General features: G+C 47.8%; 1 protein-coding gene across 2 annotated transcripts; it reads left to right on the top strand.

Annotated features, from left to right (window-relative positions):
* Positions 1-2,817: 2,817 nt before the first annotated feature.
* HMGN5 (high mobility group nucleosome binding domain 5) lies at positions 2,818-10,596 on the top strand. 2 transcript variants are annotated; one of them, XM_084213289.1, is made up of 7 exons: positions 2,818-2,842; positions 3,059-3,102; positions 4,240-4,269; positions 4,918-4,947; positions 5,401-5,451; positions 8,558-8,701; positions 9,913-10,596. In XM_084213289.1, exons 2-7 carry the CDS (start codon positions 3,088-3,090, stop codon positions 9,958-9,960), a joined length of 318 nt encoding a protein of 105 aa, XP_084069415.1. In that variant the 5' UTR covers positions 2,818-2,842; positions 3,059-3,087; the 3' UTR covers positions 9,961-10,596. The 2 variants fall into 2 exon arrangements, with proteins under 2 accessions (XP_084069415.1, XP_084069414.1); XM_084213288.1 differs by having other exon boundaries at positions 2,828-3,102.
* Positions 10,597-16,777: the final 6,181 nt, after the last annotated feature.

Genomic DNA, 16,777 nt, shown 5'->3' with positions numbered 1-16,777 from the left:
ACAGAATCCTAATTTCCCTTCCTCTGAAATCATGGCTGTGGGGTTGTTGCACAATTAAATGAACCAGGCTGAGAGCAAAATATGTGGAAAGGAATCTCCAGCATTCCAACCCCCATGAATTTTAGCACAAAGAAATGAGAAAGGAACATGTATCTGATTGCCTGTTCCAGGAAGGTGAGAAGTCAATCACCCAAGAGTGACTTCGGTCTCTTCTGCCTTTATTCAGGAATTCCTGATCTACTTCAGCTCAAGAAGGTTGTCCTGGAAAACATCCCTGAAGTACTACAGATCTCTGATAGCAGGAGCAGGCCCTCCTCCTCTGCAGGACATTCCAAATTTTCAAACCACTCCTCAGTATTGAGCATCACTCTGTAAGTTCAGTGTGGGCTGCTCAGACTGACCATCCTTTGCTGGTCACTTTTGGTTTGATGTAGGCCCATGTTTCTGACTGGATGGTTTTACCTCTGGAGTCAGTGACTCCTTATAGAAGGAGATTTCAAATTTTAGCATGGAATTTTGATCATTGAAACAGTGGCACACAAAAAGGAGATTAATTTCTGATTTGTTGCTTTGAGATGGTTCATAAATTCAGTTTTAGGGGATTTTGTACTGAATAAAAAATGCCAGTTTGGGCAAAAACATCAAAAAAAATCACATGTTACAAACTATTGCTCCAGAATAAACTTATCTCTTGGCTGCAACCAGGTCTGTAATTTTCTGCATAGTTACAGCCATTTATACTTGCAGCATAGCAGCATCTCACAGCAGCTTATCTTGTCTCTTTAGAGGGAAATAATCTTCTCACTAGTCATTATTTAGGTCAGTTTGTGGTTTAATGAATTTTCTTTTTTTAAATAAAAGTCTTTAATAAAATGTAAAGGTGAAAAAAAAGGCATAGCAAATATAATGTAAAAATCAATTGTGAATTTTAAATCTGTGCTTCACTTATACATTTTGATCCAAACTGTTGGTCATTCAAGTTGTTCAGAAAATGTTCACAGACCCTTCAATAAATTCCCATTTCTCTTCCACCAAAACTTCTTCCAGAATATAAAAAGGATGAAAGAGTAACTGCAGGGAGACAGGAGAAACCTTCTGAGGCAAGTCAAGCACAAACCTTGATGGTAATGGAGAACTCTGAGACCAAAAGCTCTTGAAATGTGTTTCAAGCCTGTTCAATTCAGAAGATGGAGAAAACTACTGGAACACTATTTAAAATCTTGATTAAGCCAGGAGAACTCGAAGGAGGCATGATTGTACTTGGTTACATGGTTACACTGAGGCTGGAAAATGCATTTCCCATGATTCAGGAGGCCAGTCAGAGCCATCCTTAAATAATTGGTGTGTTTTAACAAAATAATCATGGCATTGATGGATCAACATTGACTGGAGAAAGGGGGAGAGGGGTGGCTCCATGGACGGAAAATTGCTCAGCTTAACTGCAAAGTGCAGGAAGATAATAAACTATTGACATCTCGGCCCTTGGAGAGGGAGGTGACGTAAAAAGTGACAAATCAAAAAGTCACCATGAATTTGTCAAGAACGGGGGAACAGCTGTTCAGGGAGCAGCACTGAAAGGGATCCGGGGATTACAGGGGATCAGGAGGAGTCTGAACCAACATGGTGATGCTGTTGCTGACTCTGCAAATGCCACACTCAGATCTGTTACCTAATTAACCTGATTACTGGATACAGACCTGGGCAGGACTGTGGAGTCCAGAGGAGCCTAAGAATGACAAAAGGTTTAGAAAATAAGGCTTGTAAGATCACGAGGCCTACAAGAATTTGTTTAGTCTATAAAGTTTTAGGGAGAAAATGATGATATTATGTGAAACAACACAGTCTGTAAAATGTTATTGGAATTTGATGCTCATTAATCATTCTTTGGATCTGCTGGGCATGGCACAAAGAAGCTGAAATTCACAACCAATGTACAGTTTAGATGCTGGGGAAAACTTTGGGGGATGATTAAGGCCAGTTGGGTGAAGGAAGTGGCTTTCTAGGAAGATGGCAGAATCAAGTTTAATGTAGCTTTTAGAAAGGGTTGTCCTGGCTTTGGGCAGGAACCGTGACACCTCAGAGCAGCAGCTGCTGCTTCACGTCTTAGTGCAAAGCGCTAAGTCCTGAAGATGGTACTAATACACCTTGTGCTTTCCCTTTGGAAATACACAAAATAGGTGGTGGAGGCACTGGCAGACATTGCAGCTATAATTGAAACGAGAGCTGATTTTCCTTAATCCACACCGAAATCTCAGACTTCACCTTGTGAGCAACCTCAGGCTCGCAGGCCCCGCTCCGGAGCCAACCTCAACAGCTTCAGCCGAGGTGCAAGACCCCAAGAGGCCAGCCAGAGCCCGAAGCGCTCAGACAATCCCAGGGCACTTAACCCGCCTGCTCACCCCGCTCGGGGCCGGGCCGGACAAAGGCCGCAGCCCCCTCCCTCCGCCGGCCGAGGCCACGGCCGGGCCACGGCCCTTTCCAACAGGTACCGCAGGGCCGGGAGGCGGCGGCGGCCGCGCTCTCGCAGGCCTCGGGGCCGAGGCGGCCATGTTGTGGTCCTGCGGCCTGCGGGAACTTTGGGGGAAGTTTCTGGGGCGGCCCGCGGGGGGCCGGGGCCCGGGGGCGGCCGGCGGCGCGGGGCCCCGCGGCGGGCGGGCGGAGGCGGCGGCGCCGGGGCCGCGCTCCGGGCCGCGCACACGCGGAAAGCGCGCGGCGCTCGCGCTACGACGGCCCCGCCCACGCCCCGCCCCCGCACCGCTCCCCGCGCTCCCATTGGCCGTTGCGGCCGTCAGTCAGCGGCCGGGCCCATCTCGCGCTCCCCATTCATGCAGTTTGGTTGCGTGTTGGTGTATTTTACTGTTTGCAATAAAGAGGGGGGGATTTTTTTTTTTGTTCAGTTTCTGCCGCAATTAACTCTTGGTCCCTTAAACATCTTCCTTTTTATTTTGGGGTTTTTTTTCCTGTCTATTTTTTTCTTTTTTTTTTTTTTTTTTTTGCAGGACGGTCGGAACAGTTTTTCGCCGCTTCCATTTATTTTTCGATATCTTATCTCTATTAGGTTTTGCAATCAACTATTAAGGTGCAACTATGCCCAAAAGAAAGGTAAGTACGAAAAAAAAATAATTTAAAAACGAGGGAAGGCAGATGGGGAGCGAAGGGGGAGAGATTAAAGCGGCAATCGCGGAAATTTAGCTGTAAAAAAAAAAAATTAGCGCGCGCGCGCGTGTGTGTGTGGAGTTTTTTGGGTTTTTTGGTTGGTTTCTCTTTTTTTGCATTTTTAATTTTTGGTGTATGTCCTAGAGCGGAGCGGGGAACGGAGGGAGAGGGCTCGGGGCGGGCAGGGCAGCGCGGCGAGTTCACTTTTGGGCTGTTTTGTTTGGGAAGGAGGAGAAGGCTGGAGCAGCAGTGTCTCCATGCTGGATTACAAACAGCCATAGTGCTGTGCTGCCCCTGTGGAGAACGCGGGGCAGCAAAACCCCCCCAAAACCTGCGCCACGATCCCCCCAGGCCCCCCCACCCACCTCCGCCAGCGTTTTAATCCCTATCGCGCCATTCCCGGCTGGATTCGCCTTTAAACGTCGCCTCTTTCTCCTGCGTTTGCCTTTGTTCTCCTTTTTTTTTTTTTTTGCCTCCCACTTCTTGTCATACCAGATGGTTGTGCAATGGTAATTTGGGGCCATTAGGCGGCGCAGAATTTGAAACTGGCCTTCAAGGAAAGCGGGGAAAAGGGATTTATCGCCGTAGTCAGGAACTTTGGGGCAGCGGGAATATGGGGCGCCCCCCTCTCCCCTCACAGCGCGGGCTGGGGGGGCGGGGCGGAGACGCGGTCGCCCCTCAATCACCGATGCGCCCGCCCGAGGGGTTTCGACCCGGTCCAGGCACCTCACGGCCCCGGACGGGGCCGCCGGGGGCCCGGACCCAGTGTAAACGCTTCGGACGGCCGCGATCGCCGCGTTCCCGGTTGTCCCTCATTGTCCTTGCGGGGCCCGCGGCGACCTTGTTGTGTGAGGGGAAATTGGCGGGAACTTTTCGAACTCGACGTGATGACGTAGCGGCGGCGGCGGCTGCGGGACATTGTGGGAGTTGTAGTCCGTGAGGCGGCGGGGATGGGGGGAGGCCGCCATTGCTGCGGGTGGTGTTGGGGGGCCCTGTGAGCCCCCCCCGGCTCCCCTCAGGGCTCAGGTGGAGTCACAGGGGACGGTGCTGCCTTCTCACCTCAGTGTCTCGCTTTCTTTACAGGCTCCAGCTGAAGGCGAGGCAAAGGAGGAGGTAGGAGTTGTGTGTGGTCCCCACTCCAAGAATTCCTGTGGGGGTCTGCAGAAATTAGGAAGCCCACGCAGCTCATGAGGGGTGTTCAGCCCCTGGGGGTGGCCTGTGCCTGGTTTTGGGGTGCTCGGGGCCATCATTGACCTCCGAGGTGGTGCTGGGGGACCAGCAGCTCCCCTGGTGTGAGGTCAGGGACAGGTTCCAGTGGGAACAGGTCCCTTTTAGCCTCACAACTCCTGCAAGTGAAGAACATTCATCCTTTACCACATCAGCAGAGTACAGTGGCGGCAGCAGAGACCTGCTGAGCAAAGGTGCACTTCTAGGAAGTGATAGAATACCCTGAGCTGGGTGTACAGGGATCATGGAATCACAGCATGGCTTGGGTTGGAAGAGGCCTCAAATATCCTCTGGATCTGCCTCCTGCCACAGGCAGGGACACCTTCCACCATCCCAGGGTGCTTCAAGCCCCGTCCAGCCTGGCCTGGGACACTTCCAGGGATGGGGAGTCATCCTTACCATAATGCCCATAATTTCATAAATCCTAAGATTTCTATGGGGCTTCATGATGCCATGTTATTTTGGGTGGCAGTTAAGAGAAAGCTGTGCTTTATGTGCTCTCTGAATTTTACTGACATATCTTTCCTTATGCAGCCAAAGAGAAGGTCAGCCAGACTATCTGCTGTGAGTATCTCCATTTATCCTTTAATATTTTATCACTTGGGATGGGGACAGTTAAAAATAAACTATTGGGTTTTTTTCCCCCAGAACTGGGAAAGGCACACTTAGAGTATTGCAATATTTAAAATTCCCATTCCATGTTTCTGTTGCCTGAACATCCCCACATTGCAGGCTTCTCATCTGAGATACAAGGTCTGTGTTAGTGCACATTCCATCTGGGCACAAGTATCCAGAGTTAAGGAATATTGATTTCAGGATGGATTTGTTCCCTGTAGGACTTCTCCATACAAATGCTCGTGGCTCTGTAAATCACCTGCTCTCTCCTTATCCTGGTAATTTGCCCATTGATTTTTTGCAGGGCCAACAAGTAATTTTCAAAAGCTACCAAGACAATGCTCATAAAAATTAGTATTTATTTCTGGTATTCACCTGACTTGTTTCTTGTGTTTTTTGCAGAAACCTGCTCCACCCAAACCGGAGCCAAAGCCCAAAAAGGCAGCACCTAAGGTAAGGGTCTTGAACTGAAGTGATATTTTCCTTCTCAAGGTATTTACAGGGATAAACCCCCCACAAATAACCACTTTGCTTATTCATAATTATCTTGAAAGTTTTAAGATGGAATTATGTGAGCTAAAAGAATGAGAAAGACATAATTTTATCCAATTTCTGCTGAAGGAATGTGGTAAACTGAGCAGATTTGAAATTCCTTGTGGTGCGGCTTTGCTGTTGCTTTACTAGGCCATTCTGAAGTTTCATATTGTTGGGAAAATGATGCTTGGAGTAGAGATCAGAGACTCAATTAGAGGAGGCATTGAAAATTGTGCTTTTAATTACAGTTTCTTACTGTATTTCCATTCTGAGGCCCTCTCTGCAGTTAGTTATCAGTTTATCACATTTTAATCATTCAGTGTTCTAGAGACCCCTTCAGCTGAATATTTTTGGAAATGTCAAAAATATTGGCATGTCTGACAGTATAATTTAAAAATAAACTATTTAAAGCTCTTCTTTAGTTTGGAGCAACAGTTTGAAATTTCAAAGGGGGCAGTTCTGCAATCCATGAGGGATTTCTTTCCATCCCCTTCTTATCAGCCTTCCCAGCCATCAGTTTGCAGTGCCTTTTTGTTAGATTTTTCTGTAAATATTTAGGATTTTGCAGGTAAAAAAGGAAAACCAAAAAAAAAAAAAAAAACCAAAAAACACGAACACCCCAGCAACAAAACTTCAGTGATTGTTTTTAACCTGTTCCCATCACACATTTTTCTTGTGGTTTGAGATGATGAGTAGGGAGAGACACTTTGGTCACAGAGGGAGATGATGAGCTGGGAACCAGGAGCTTTTACCTTTTCCTTTGAAAAGGAATTTGTAATTGCTTATGTTCCAGCAGACTTCCAGGTGAGGGAACTCTTTCCCTCCACATCCTCTTTGTGGAGCAGCAGAGATGCTGTAGGAAAGAGAGGGAACCCCACGTGTCATTTTGGGCTCAGCTCTGTGCAGAGCGAGCTTTTCCCATTCCATCTTGGCTGCAGCTGGAGTTCTAGACCCTCTGGGTTGCACTTCCCTCTAGTGGCTGGTGCCCCAGGCTGCTGGTGGCACACAGGGCAGGGCAGCACTGGATGATCCACCTTGTATTTGGGGTTTTCCCAAGTTTACTTTTCTAGTCATGCAAACATTGCAGGGTTTAAACACTAAAACTGCCTTAACTGAATGTGAGAAGTTGGAGGAAGAGGAGTGCAGGAGTTAAGGGACTGACAAAGCTTTGTTTGGGCCCCCAGTGCACAGCTGGGTGCTGTGGTCTCCCTTTGGGATCATGCAGGGATCGCCTGGGAGCTGTGCCTTGGGAATTGCCCAGCTGGAAGTGGGAGGCATTGGTCCTCCTGCTCCTGAGGTGCTGTTTGAAGCCAGGGCACCTGAGCTGTGGTTTTGGCTCTCCAGAGCTCCTCAAACTGCATCAACACCTGTGCAAAGGGTGATGGAGTAAGAATTGTGGAGGCATTTTTAATTTGTGTCTGCCCCAAGAGCTTTCCTTGTCAGCCTTCAGGATCTTGGAATGGTTTCCACGTGTCAGAACAGATTTCACCCGTTAAACTTCGCCACATTGAAAAACATGGAGCTGGCAAAGGAGTTTTGTCTCTTCTAAAATGCAGGACCTGAATTTTGAACTGTTGTTGCCATCTCTAGAGCAAAATTACTCAGGAAAATGAACACAATGGTGTAGCTGAGGACCTGTTGTGTCCTGTGGGACCCTTTCTCTCCAGTCAGTTCAGCCATGGAAGTCCATTTCCCTGGGTTCTCCTCCAGGGCTTTCTGAAGAGGGACTTTTCCAGCACAGATAATTGGTTTTAGCTCTGCTAATATTTTGTTGTGGTATTTTTTTTTGTGGGATAAGTGAACAGGTAAGCAGTGCCATAGTACAATTGTAATTCTCACTGCCAAACAGCACCAGGATATTGGGTATTCCCAAGACAGGGACTCCTGACATCACACTGTAGGAGAGTTTTTAGGGTGTGATGAAATCCCTCAGACTGAGGAGTGAGAGGGTAGAGAGGAAAGAGACCCTCACTTACTGAATGTACTGAATGTACTCACCTTAAATTTTCTGCATTATGGGAGGATTTGCTGTTCATTTTGGTGAATTTTTAATAATTGAAGAATTAGGTGACTTTACCCCTTAACACTCTTGAGTTTGCCCTTAGCAGCTCATTTTTACAGTGAATTAATTGTGTGCATTAGTAACTGAGGGATTGAAGTAAGAAAGTAAACTTTTTGTAACCTTTTGGTAACTTGTAGTCACTGAGACGAATCTCCTGAGTAGATAAATGTATATCCAGTAATTTTCATTTATCCTCATTCAACTGTGAGCAGATCTTGCAGGGTTTCTGGTTCCTCTGTGGGAAGTAGGTTAATCAAGCAAGGGGCAGAGCCAGTGCTGTTACTTATTGGCAGCAAGAGGCACATCTTTGGAAGTGAAACTAATGAGGGTCAGGTATTTGGGTCAGGATCTGACCTTGCCTATGGAAAATTATTACTACAGAAGCATCAGGTTTTGGGTTTTGTTTTGATTTAGCCTGATCCACATATAAGAAACTGCACTCAAATAATAAATGCAACTCTCTTGTGGTTAGCAAAGTGATGCTGTTGAGTCCCCAGTTTTTCTGGCATGGAAGTAGTTTATTATCACAAGGATTATTTCTGGCAGGGAAGGGGGAAAGTCCTTTGCCTACAGCTTTGTTACAGTTTTCTAAATAGGCATTAACAGCACATCTGAAGTATTCTGGTGTTTGCACATGTTGGTTTTCTTCTGTGGCTGCCTTTCAGCAGTAGGGCAGAAGTACAGGCCAGTTCAACATTTTTTAGCTAATTTAATTGAGTGCCTATTTAAAATGAGAATTCTTCTAACCCCAGCCATGGCTGCTTTTATATTTTGCACTTCCCTGTAGCACATTCAGGACAGACAGAAGGAAAACATTTCTTCTGTGAAACTTCGATCTCACCTTGGTCAAAAGGAAGTTTGGGGGGTGGAAGGAGGTTGTGCAGAGAGTTTTGGAGTTGAGAATATGCTGATGCACAAGGTGGGAATCAGGATTTAATATATCACTGTCTGTTTTCTTAACAGAAAGAAAAAGCAGCAAATGATAAAAAGGAGGACAAAAAGGCAGCAACAAAAGGGAAGAAAGGAGCCAAAGGCAAAGAGGAAACTAAACAAGAGGATGCTAAAGAAGAAAACCACTCTGAAAATGGAGATACCAAAACTAATGAGGTACTTTAGCTCTACTGAACCTGGGAACAGAGCCAGATGTGCTGGAAGCACAGCTGCAGGAGCTCTGCTGGGCTCCAGAGGGTGGGGGGTCACTGCCACACTGTGAGGACAGAGCAGCTGTGGTACCTGCCCAGGACAGCTCCCAGGGAGAGCCTGCAGGAATGGCCTTCTCCTTCCAGCTCCTTCCTGCCCTGTGCTGGAGCCCTTCCACAGGTGCTGTCTGCTGGCCCTGCTCCCTCTCAGGGCTGGCTCACAGCAATGCCCAGGATTTGGGGAACAGTGGAGCCCAGGGACGTCACCACCCTCCAGCCCTGAGCTGACTTTGCACATCCCCTCTGGACTGCTGGGTTCCTCTGCTGCTCAGCACGGGTTGGTGCTGGGCCAGAAATCTGGTTTTGAGTTCTGCACAATTCTTTAGAACAATTATTTGGCTCAGAACAATTCAACAAGAGATTTGCAAAGTAGACTCAGTCTTGTCTCTTATCTGCAGCCTCTTCTCATAGGTCCTTGCTGTGGCAGCTCCTTACCTCAGCTGCCTTTTGCTAGGTCCAGCTGCAGGCTCCATCAGCTGCTGAGGGATTGTCCCAGCACATTCCTTGCTGATAGTGAAGCAGTGTTTATCAGGGCTCTCTTTGCCCTTGTGTTCTGTCACTGACAGTGGTGTCTCTTCATGGGTTGAGTGCCCATCCAGCCAAGGGTCCTTTATTCTTTCATCTCTCAGACAAGATCTGGAGCTGCTTGGTTAGAGCAGCCCATGGCTGATGTGCTTCACAGGGGCTTTGAGGGAGCTCTGCAGGTTTGATATGTTGACTTGGAAAGTAAAAGCACATTTCTATAGAGAAAGGTGAGAAGTCATTCCCCAACGTTCAGACAGAGCAGGGTTGTGGTTGATGTGTAATTCTTCCACTGCCCCATTATAAGGGCTTGAACTTCCCCTAATATATAATTGATCCTAATTAAAATAGATTGCAAACCTCTGCCTCTCTGCAGGCACTTATTCCAAAATTACCTTGCTAATTAATACTCCTGTGTTTTTATTTTAAGAATTACCAGCCCATTGTTATATCGATATTTTCTGTGCATTCCTGTCTATCCACACCAAGTCTTGTCCATGCCTGTGTTAACAAACTGGTCTGTTTTTGATGCTGGTTAGATTGGAATCCAATTAGCATTACCAATAATATTTCTATTCTTCCCAACCCCTTTTCTAGGCACCAGCTGCTGAAGCATCTGATGATAAGGAAGCCAAGTCCGAGTAATGTTAACCCTGCCCTATATCTCCATCATTTGGTATCCGTACCTCCATGCTGTATTGTTAACAGAGAGGAATATTTTTATCAACTATTTTATAAATGCAGGTTTTTTTAGCATGAATTTAATTATGGAACATCTTCATCTCGGTTACTTGGGAATTAAATCCCTAACAAACAAAACAACAAAAAAAAAAGTCATTGTTTTTAAATTTTGTGATTGTAATAGTTTGTATGGTACATGGAAAGAATAAGTGGTGGTAGCTTTTGACTTCTGTCAGTGTGTCCCTTTTTGTGTAAGTCATGCTTACAGACTTCAGATTTTAATTTTTCCCTTGTATGTGTTGTATGGTTTCTTAAAGTGGGGAGGTCTCAAAACAAATAACCGTGTGAAACATTCCAGTGGTTCTGTGGGTTGCTTTTATAAAGAAGGTGAGCTATTTTCATGAAAAAACCTAAGAGCTGGAAATCTGTTGTTTCCCAAATGTAATTTTATTTTGTCAGTTTTGAAAAAAAAAAGAAAAATAAATAAATAAAAGTGTAATCCTGTTTTTAAATGAAATACAAACATTTCTTTTCAAAAAGGGCAGGTTGGTTGTATGTACCCACTGTTAGGAATTTTGCTGGATTTATCTTAATAAAAAAGACTCCTCAAAAGCTGATTGTGGTTTGTTGCTTGTGCTGCTGGAAAGGTCCCAAATTCCAGGAGAGCTGCAGTGGGAGAGGGAGAGCCCATGGAGCTGGAGAGAGCTTTGGGCTTTTGGCTGGGGCTGAGGCCCCTCTGCCTCAGTTGTGTGACTTCCCATTAATCCAGGCCTCCTCATTCTGGGAAGGAACTGGACCAGACCAGTGATCTGGGGTTAAGTCCCAGTTCTGTTGTTACAGCTTTTTTGTGCAATTTTATCAACTCCTGCTAAAACCTGCTTTTATAGAAAGTCTCTTCACATCCAGGATATATCTACAGGATCTATTTAATAAGAAGAAAAATGTCTGCAATGCAGAAACGTCTCTCCCATTAAATTGTTCCTCAGCACAACAATCCAAGAGCACCTCAGTGAGAGTGTCTTGGATGCAGTGGGGCTCAGGATGAGTCCCCCAGGGCCACTAGAGGATGTCTAAATGTGGATTTCATTTTCCAGGCCTGAGGCACTGGGGCCTGTTATTCCTGCTGCTCCACCTGTTCTGTACACTCAGGGTTAACTGGGCTCCAGCTTCCTCAGCAGTGAAGGTGAGGGAGTTCTGGGGGGCCTTTTCCTTGGCACTGTATTCCCTTAATCCAGCAGAGATCTTGGACCATGCTCTGGTCTCTCCTCCAGTGAAAACTGATGGAGCAGTAACTGGATTCCCTGTGCCCGATGGAAGTGTGCTGAGATGTGGGTAAAAGCAGGGAGACTGAACATCCCAGTTGGAACATGGTCCAACAATAGTTCAAATGTCATCCTGACTGACATCTAAAAATGACTCACTGAATTGCCACTCCACAAAGACAGGCTGGGAGAGCTGGGGGTGTTCAGCCTGGAAAAGAGTAGGCTCTGGAGACCTTGGAGCCCCTTCCAGTGCCTAAGGGAGTCTATAAAAAGGAGGGAGAGGGACCTTTTATAGAGGCACATAGTGACAGGACAACGGGAAGTTATTTTAAACAGAGGTCAGGATTAGATGGGATATTGGGAAGGAATTCTTCCCTGTGGGGTGGAGAGGCCCTGGCACAGAGTGCCCAGGGAAGCTGTGGCTGCCCCTGGATCCCTGGTAGTGCCCAAGGCCAGGTTGGATGGGGCTTGGAGCAACCTAGGATAGGGCAGGGTGTCCCTGCCCATGGCAGGGGGGGTGGAGGAGATGATCTCTAAGTTCTCTTCCCACCCAAATCATTCCAGGATTCCATGATTCCATGAGTTTAGGCAGCAGTCAGTGAGAAATCCCAATGGGCCTGCTCCAGAGAGAGAATGCATATTGGAAATATTTTAGATTTGTGTTATTTCCTACCCCAGTGGTTTCTCTAAAAGGGCTTCGAACAGGAATCCAGTCCTGTAGGAAGGTGGAGCCCCTTCTCCCAGCCCTGGTGCTGTGGGAGCATGGCTCCTCCCTCTCTTAGGCTCCAGCCTTCAGTCACTGGGTGTCTCAAGCATTGTGATTTAAGCAGCAGACACTGAGTACAGTTGATATTTCCTTAGCACAGGATCCATCCATCTGCCAAGGTACAAACACCCTTTGGAATGAGGTCACTGATCCCAAGTTGTGCCTCTCCATCTGAGTCCAGAGGCTGTTACACAGAGCATACAACTGAGTGTTTGGTTTTGGTTATTTCTTTTTTGAGTGCCAGGGTGGGAGTTGTTCTTAATTCTATAACTATTGTTCTAATCAAATTCCTCTTTCAAATAAGTACAGAAAATTGCCCAAGAACATTTTGCTCAAATTCATAACTTTTCGGAGCCATGGGGTATTGAGAAAGTTGCACAACTGAATGGATTGTCTGGTTCATGCCAAACCCTCCTCCATGGCTCTCCTGGTGTCTAGACACTGAATCCAAAGCCAGCTCCATGGCAGCTCCCAAGCTTGGCTTATTTTGTCTGAAAAGGAGAGGTTTCAAACTCTCAGGTTTATTTGGAATTTGTGGAGAAAGTGCCTTCCCCAGGGTCCTTGCCTATCTGTTCCCTGGGTTCCAGGTGTTACTGGGTCTGATGCTGGTTAGGAAACATCCAAAGATTGCTGTGGATCTGGTTATCATTATTCATCAAAACAAGTGGGGACCTTGAGGATGCAAAGGTGCAGAGATTCATGAGTGTGAAAATAGTGATGGTTCTGAGGTGATGTTATGGGAAGAGATTTGAGTGGTGTTGGCAACACCCTGGCATGGTGAGGTGTCCAGGCAGCTGGTCAGGATGAGAGGAGACAGCCTCAGGGTGCACCAAACAAGGTTTAGGTTGGATATTGGGGAAAAAAGGGTTGTCCAGCCCTGGCACAGGCTGGAGTCACCTCCCTGGGGGAATTTAACTGTGGATGTGGCACTTGAGGATGTGGCCAGTGGTGGCCTTGTCAGTGCTGGGGGAACAGTTGGACTCAATGGGCTTGGAGGGCTTTTCCAACCTCAATGTCCCTGTAATCCCATGATCCAGCTTTTGGTGCAGGCTCCCAGAGCAGCAGAGTGTCCTCACACAGTGTCCTCACAGGATCTTCCAACAGAACTGGGCAAGCATTTGCTTTTGTTTGCTCAGAACAATAAACCCACTGAAAACCACTTCGAAAACACTGGTCACTGTCCTGGGAGGGCCAGAAAATCAGAGGTGGCACCTCCAGACTTCATCCTGGTCTCCACCATCAGCAATGTGCTAGAGCAGCACAGAGGGAAAAAGGCACTGCTGCCTCAGCAGCAAGAGAATGGCAAACACAGTGAGGTCCTTGGGATGTAAAATAAAAAGAGAAATGGGGAAAATAAAATAAAACAACCCCTCCAAGCACATAAAAAGAAGGGTTTTGCAGGTTCATCCCACATTTACCTTTGCTTCTTTGAGTGAAGTGACTGTACACAAAAAAATAAGAAAACCCCTCTGCTCTGGAGCCAAGCTGGGAGAGCTGGGGGTGTTCACCTGGGAAAGAAAAGCACTGGAGAGAGCTTAGAACTCCCTTCCAGTGCCTAAAGAGGCTCTAGGAGAGCTGGAGAGGGCCTTTGAACAAGGGATGGAGGGACAGGACAAAGGGAAAGGGCTTTAAGGTGGAGGATATATTTCGTTTGAATATTTGGAAGAAATTCTTCCCCATGAGGGTGGGGAGGCCCTGGCACAGGGTGCCCAGAGAAGCTGTGGCTGCCCCTGGGTCGCTAGAAGTGTCCAAGACCAGGCTAAATGGGGCTTGGAGAAATCTGGGAGAGTGGGAGGTGTCCCTGCCCATGGCATGGGGCAGAACCAGAGGATATTTGAGGTCTCTTCCAACCCAAACCAGTCTGGGATTCTGTGACACTCAGACAGGTCTGGTTTTCAGATCAAGAGCAGCTGCCTGGCAGTTAATGGAGTGACACTGGTGTTAATCTGATGAAGGAGGAAGAAAATTGAATCTCTGCAATGGAAACGATGGCTCCTCCCTCTGACTGTCTCAGTGGTGCTGCTCCTTTCCCGTGCAGCTGCCGGGAGCCCCCGCTCTGAAACTTGATTCCCTGGATGGGCTCCAGGAGCTGGGAACACCCCGGGCCGGTGCTGGGCGGCTTTCGAGGAGCTTTGTCCTTTGAGAGAACAATGTCAACGTGGCTTCCAGACTGTCCCAGTGCCCGGAGGAGCTGGAGGTGGTCACAAGTGAGCATGGAGAAGAGGACAGATGTCACTGGTGACTCGTGTGGCCGTTGTCCCCTGCTTTGGAAGGGGTGTGATTGGGACTGGGCTAGGGTGAGTCAAGGAGGGGTTAGGGAGAGGATGAGAACTGCTCCTCCCCCCTTCACCCACACCTTTCATCTGTTTTCAGAGAAGCTCTGGCTGCCCCATCCCTGGAAGTGTCCCAAGGCCAGGCTGGACGGGGCTTGGAGCAACCTGGGGTCGTGAAAGGTGTCCCTGCCCATGGCAGGGAATGAGACAGGCTCTAAGGTCCCTTCCCACCCAAACCACTCTGTGATTCCATGATTCCATGATCTGCCCTGATTTATCCACCTCTGCTGGAAGATGACAGGGAGGAGCCGGTGGGACAGGATCCCAGAGGAATGGCACTCCCTTCCTCCTGCAGCACCAACCAGGGAATCACTGGAACAGTGTCAAATGGAAGTGATGTCCAGGGATTACTGTGAACTTCAGGTTGAGGTAACACCTGAAAGAACTGAAAGGAAGTTGGTGCTGATGTGATAGAAAAGGGAAAAAGCAAATTGGAAAGCTCTGTTCCTAAGAGTGGGAATCCAATTGACACCATAAAGCTCTCAAAGGCAACTTAATACAATTGGACACATCCTAAACAATTCCAGACGTTCTTAAAAGGGGGAGAGGAAGCATAAATTACACAGGGAAAAATGCTGGATTGAAACCTAAACAGAGTGGTCAAGACCCCTCTCCCCTCCCACTCCCAGCAGCATTCCCAGTAAGGGGGTTCCAGGGCACGGCAGTTCCCCTTTGGAAGTGCCTCCCTCCTGCCAAGCGAGGTGTGCTGCTTCCATTGGGGATGAAGTGCAGCACAAGCCTGGAATTCTCAGTAAAGCTGCTCCAAAGTTATCCCAGAGCCAAAATCTCACAAAATCACTGGGGTTTTGTTTGTTTAACATGAACAATTCGGGGAGGGGGTGGAAGTGCATTTCTTGGAGCTCAAACCAGATGTGCGACATCCCAGCCACAAAGCTCCAGCTTCTGCGCTGTTTGTTTTCCCTCCACGAAGATAAAAGGAGCTGCGGAGAAGGTTTGGATTGCGGCAGCTCTCAGGTTTCACCCTGGCTCCAGGGGCGCTGGCAGAGGCTGCTCTGTGGGACCACAAATAAGTTTTGCTGTTTCATGGATCCGGGGCCACTGCTCCCCTCGGAACATGGCTGGAGTTGGAGGTGGGCTGTTCCTAAGCGTCAGGCTGAGCCTCAGCTTTCCAGCAGGCTGGAATTTTGCTTGGTTTGGTTTCTTCCTTCATATAAATCCACCATCACGGAGGTGCTGACCAGAAGTACTTTTGCAAGTCATGGCTTCATCTTTGTGCCACCTCTGCCAGGAGAGAAAGGCTGGAGTTGCCTCTCCGGGCCTCATCCAAGGGCAATTCTGCAGGATCTGCCTTCTCTTCCTATAAATCCTTCCATGCTGCCAACAGAAAGTTCCAAATCCAGGCCAAATGTTCCCCGCTGTGGTTTCACCATCCATGTGGTTACAGCCTGGTTATCAACAGAGATCTTGGAGTAAACCCCAACTTCCTCACTCCATGTTTACTCCTATGCTACTCTATACCTACAGCATTACCCTGGGAATAATTAAAATAATTAACAAGTGTAATTAACTGTTGGAGGGGAAAGGAGACTTTTAGGACATTATATCAGCAACAATTAAATAAATTGCCCTTTTTGTCTTGCAAAGAATTGACAGACAGGGGGGAAAAGGATGCGGGATTTGTATTCCCTGGTGCAGCGGCACAGGGACAGTGAATAGGGGTCGGTGGCTCTTGTGTGGGGACACAAAGCAAACAAAGAGGCCCCAAATGAAATTACAGAGTGGCAGATGCAAAACGAGCATATTTCACACAATGAGTAATTAAACCATGTAACTCATTGCCCAAATGGAGCCCAGGAATCATAATGGCTTAGGAAGTGATTACACAAATTCTTGGAGGATGATCCGGTGGGGCTGTGGGACACAAAGATGTGTCACCAGTGCAGGACCAGCAACCTGTGGGTGTGGGAGAGGACCTGGAGTTGTTCCCAGCCCTGGACCTCTGGAAGGAGCTGGGGGATGAGGGGGCACAGGTTTGTAGTTCCCCTTTGGTCTGAGCCCCTCCAGCCACATTCCAGCACTTTGAAAGGAGGAAACCTTCCCTGCTGTTCACTGTATGTGGCTGTTGGTGGGACAGACACACAGCATGGATGTACCCAAGGTACCACCAAGCCCCGTGCCACTGACCTGGGCTGCGCACATCCCCCTGTGCAGGTGTGTTCCCGGAAATATTCTCCACTGGAGGTGAATTTTTCCCAGGAGGAAAAGGGCACTACATCCTCCTGTTCTTGGCAAAACTCCCTCCCCAAATGCCACCCTAGGGCCCAGGTTTGTTGGGTGCTGCTGGTGCTGAAGTGAGGTGATGGCCACCACTGGGCTGGAGAAGAGGTCCAGATTCCCATCTCCCAGTGCTGCTCCATTTGGGCTTGGGAATTATTTCCAACTCCCTTTGTGGCCCACCT

The sequence above is a fragment of the Fringilla coelebs genome, assembly GCF_963513975.1.
Source record: "Fringilla coelebs genome assembly, chromosome: 11".
Classification (NCBI taxonomy): Eukaryota; Metazoa; Chordata; class Aves; order Passeriformes; family Fringillidae; genus Fringilla; species Fringilla coelebs.
Note: the sequence above shows the minus strand (reverse complement) of the source record. Positions and strands in the feature narration are given on the sequence as shown.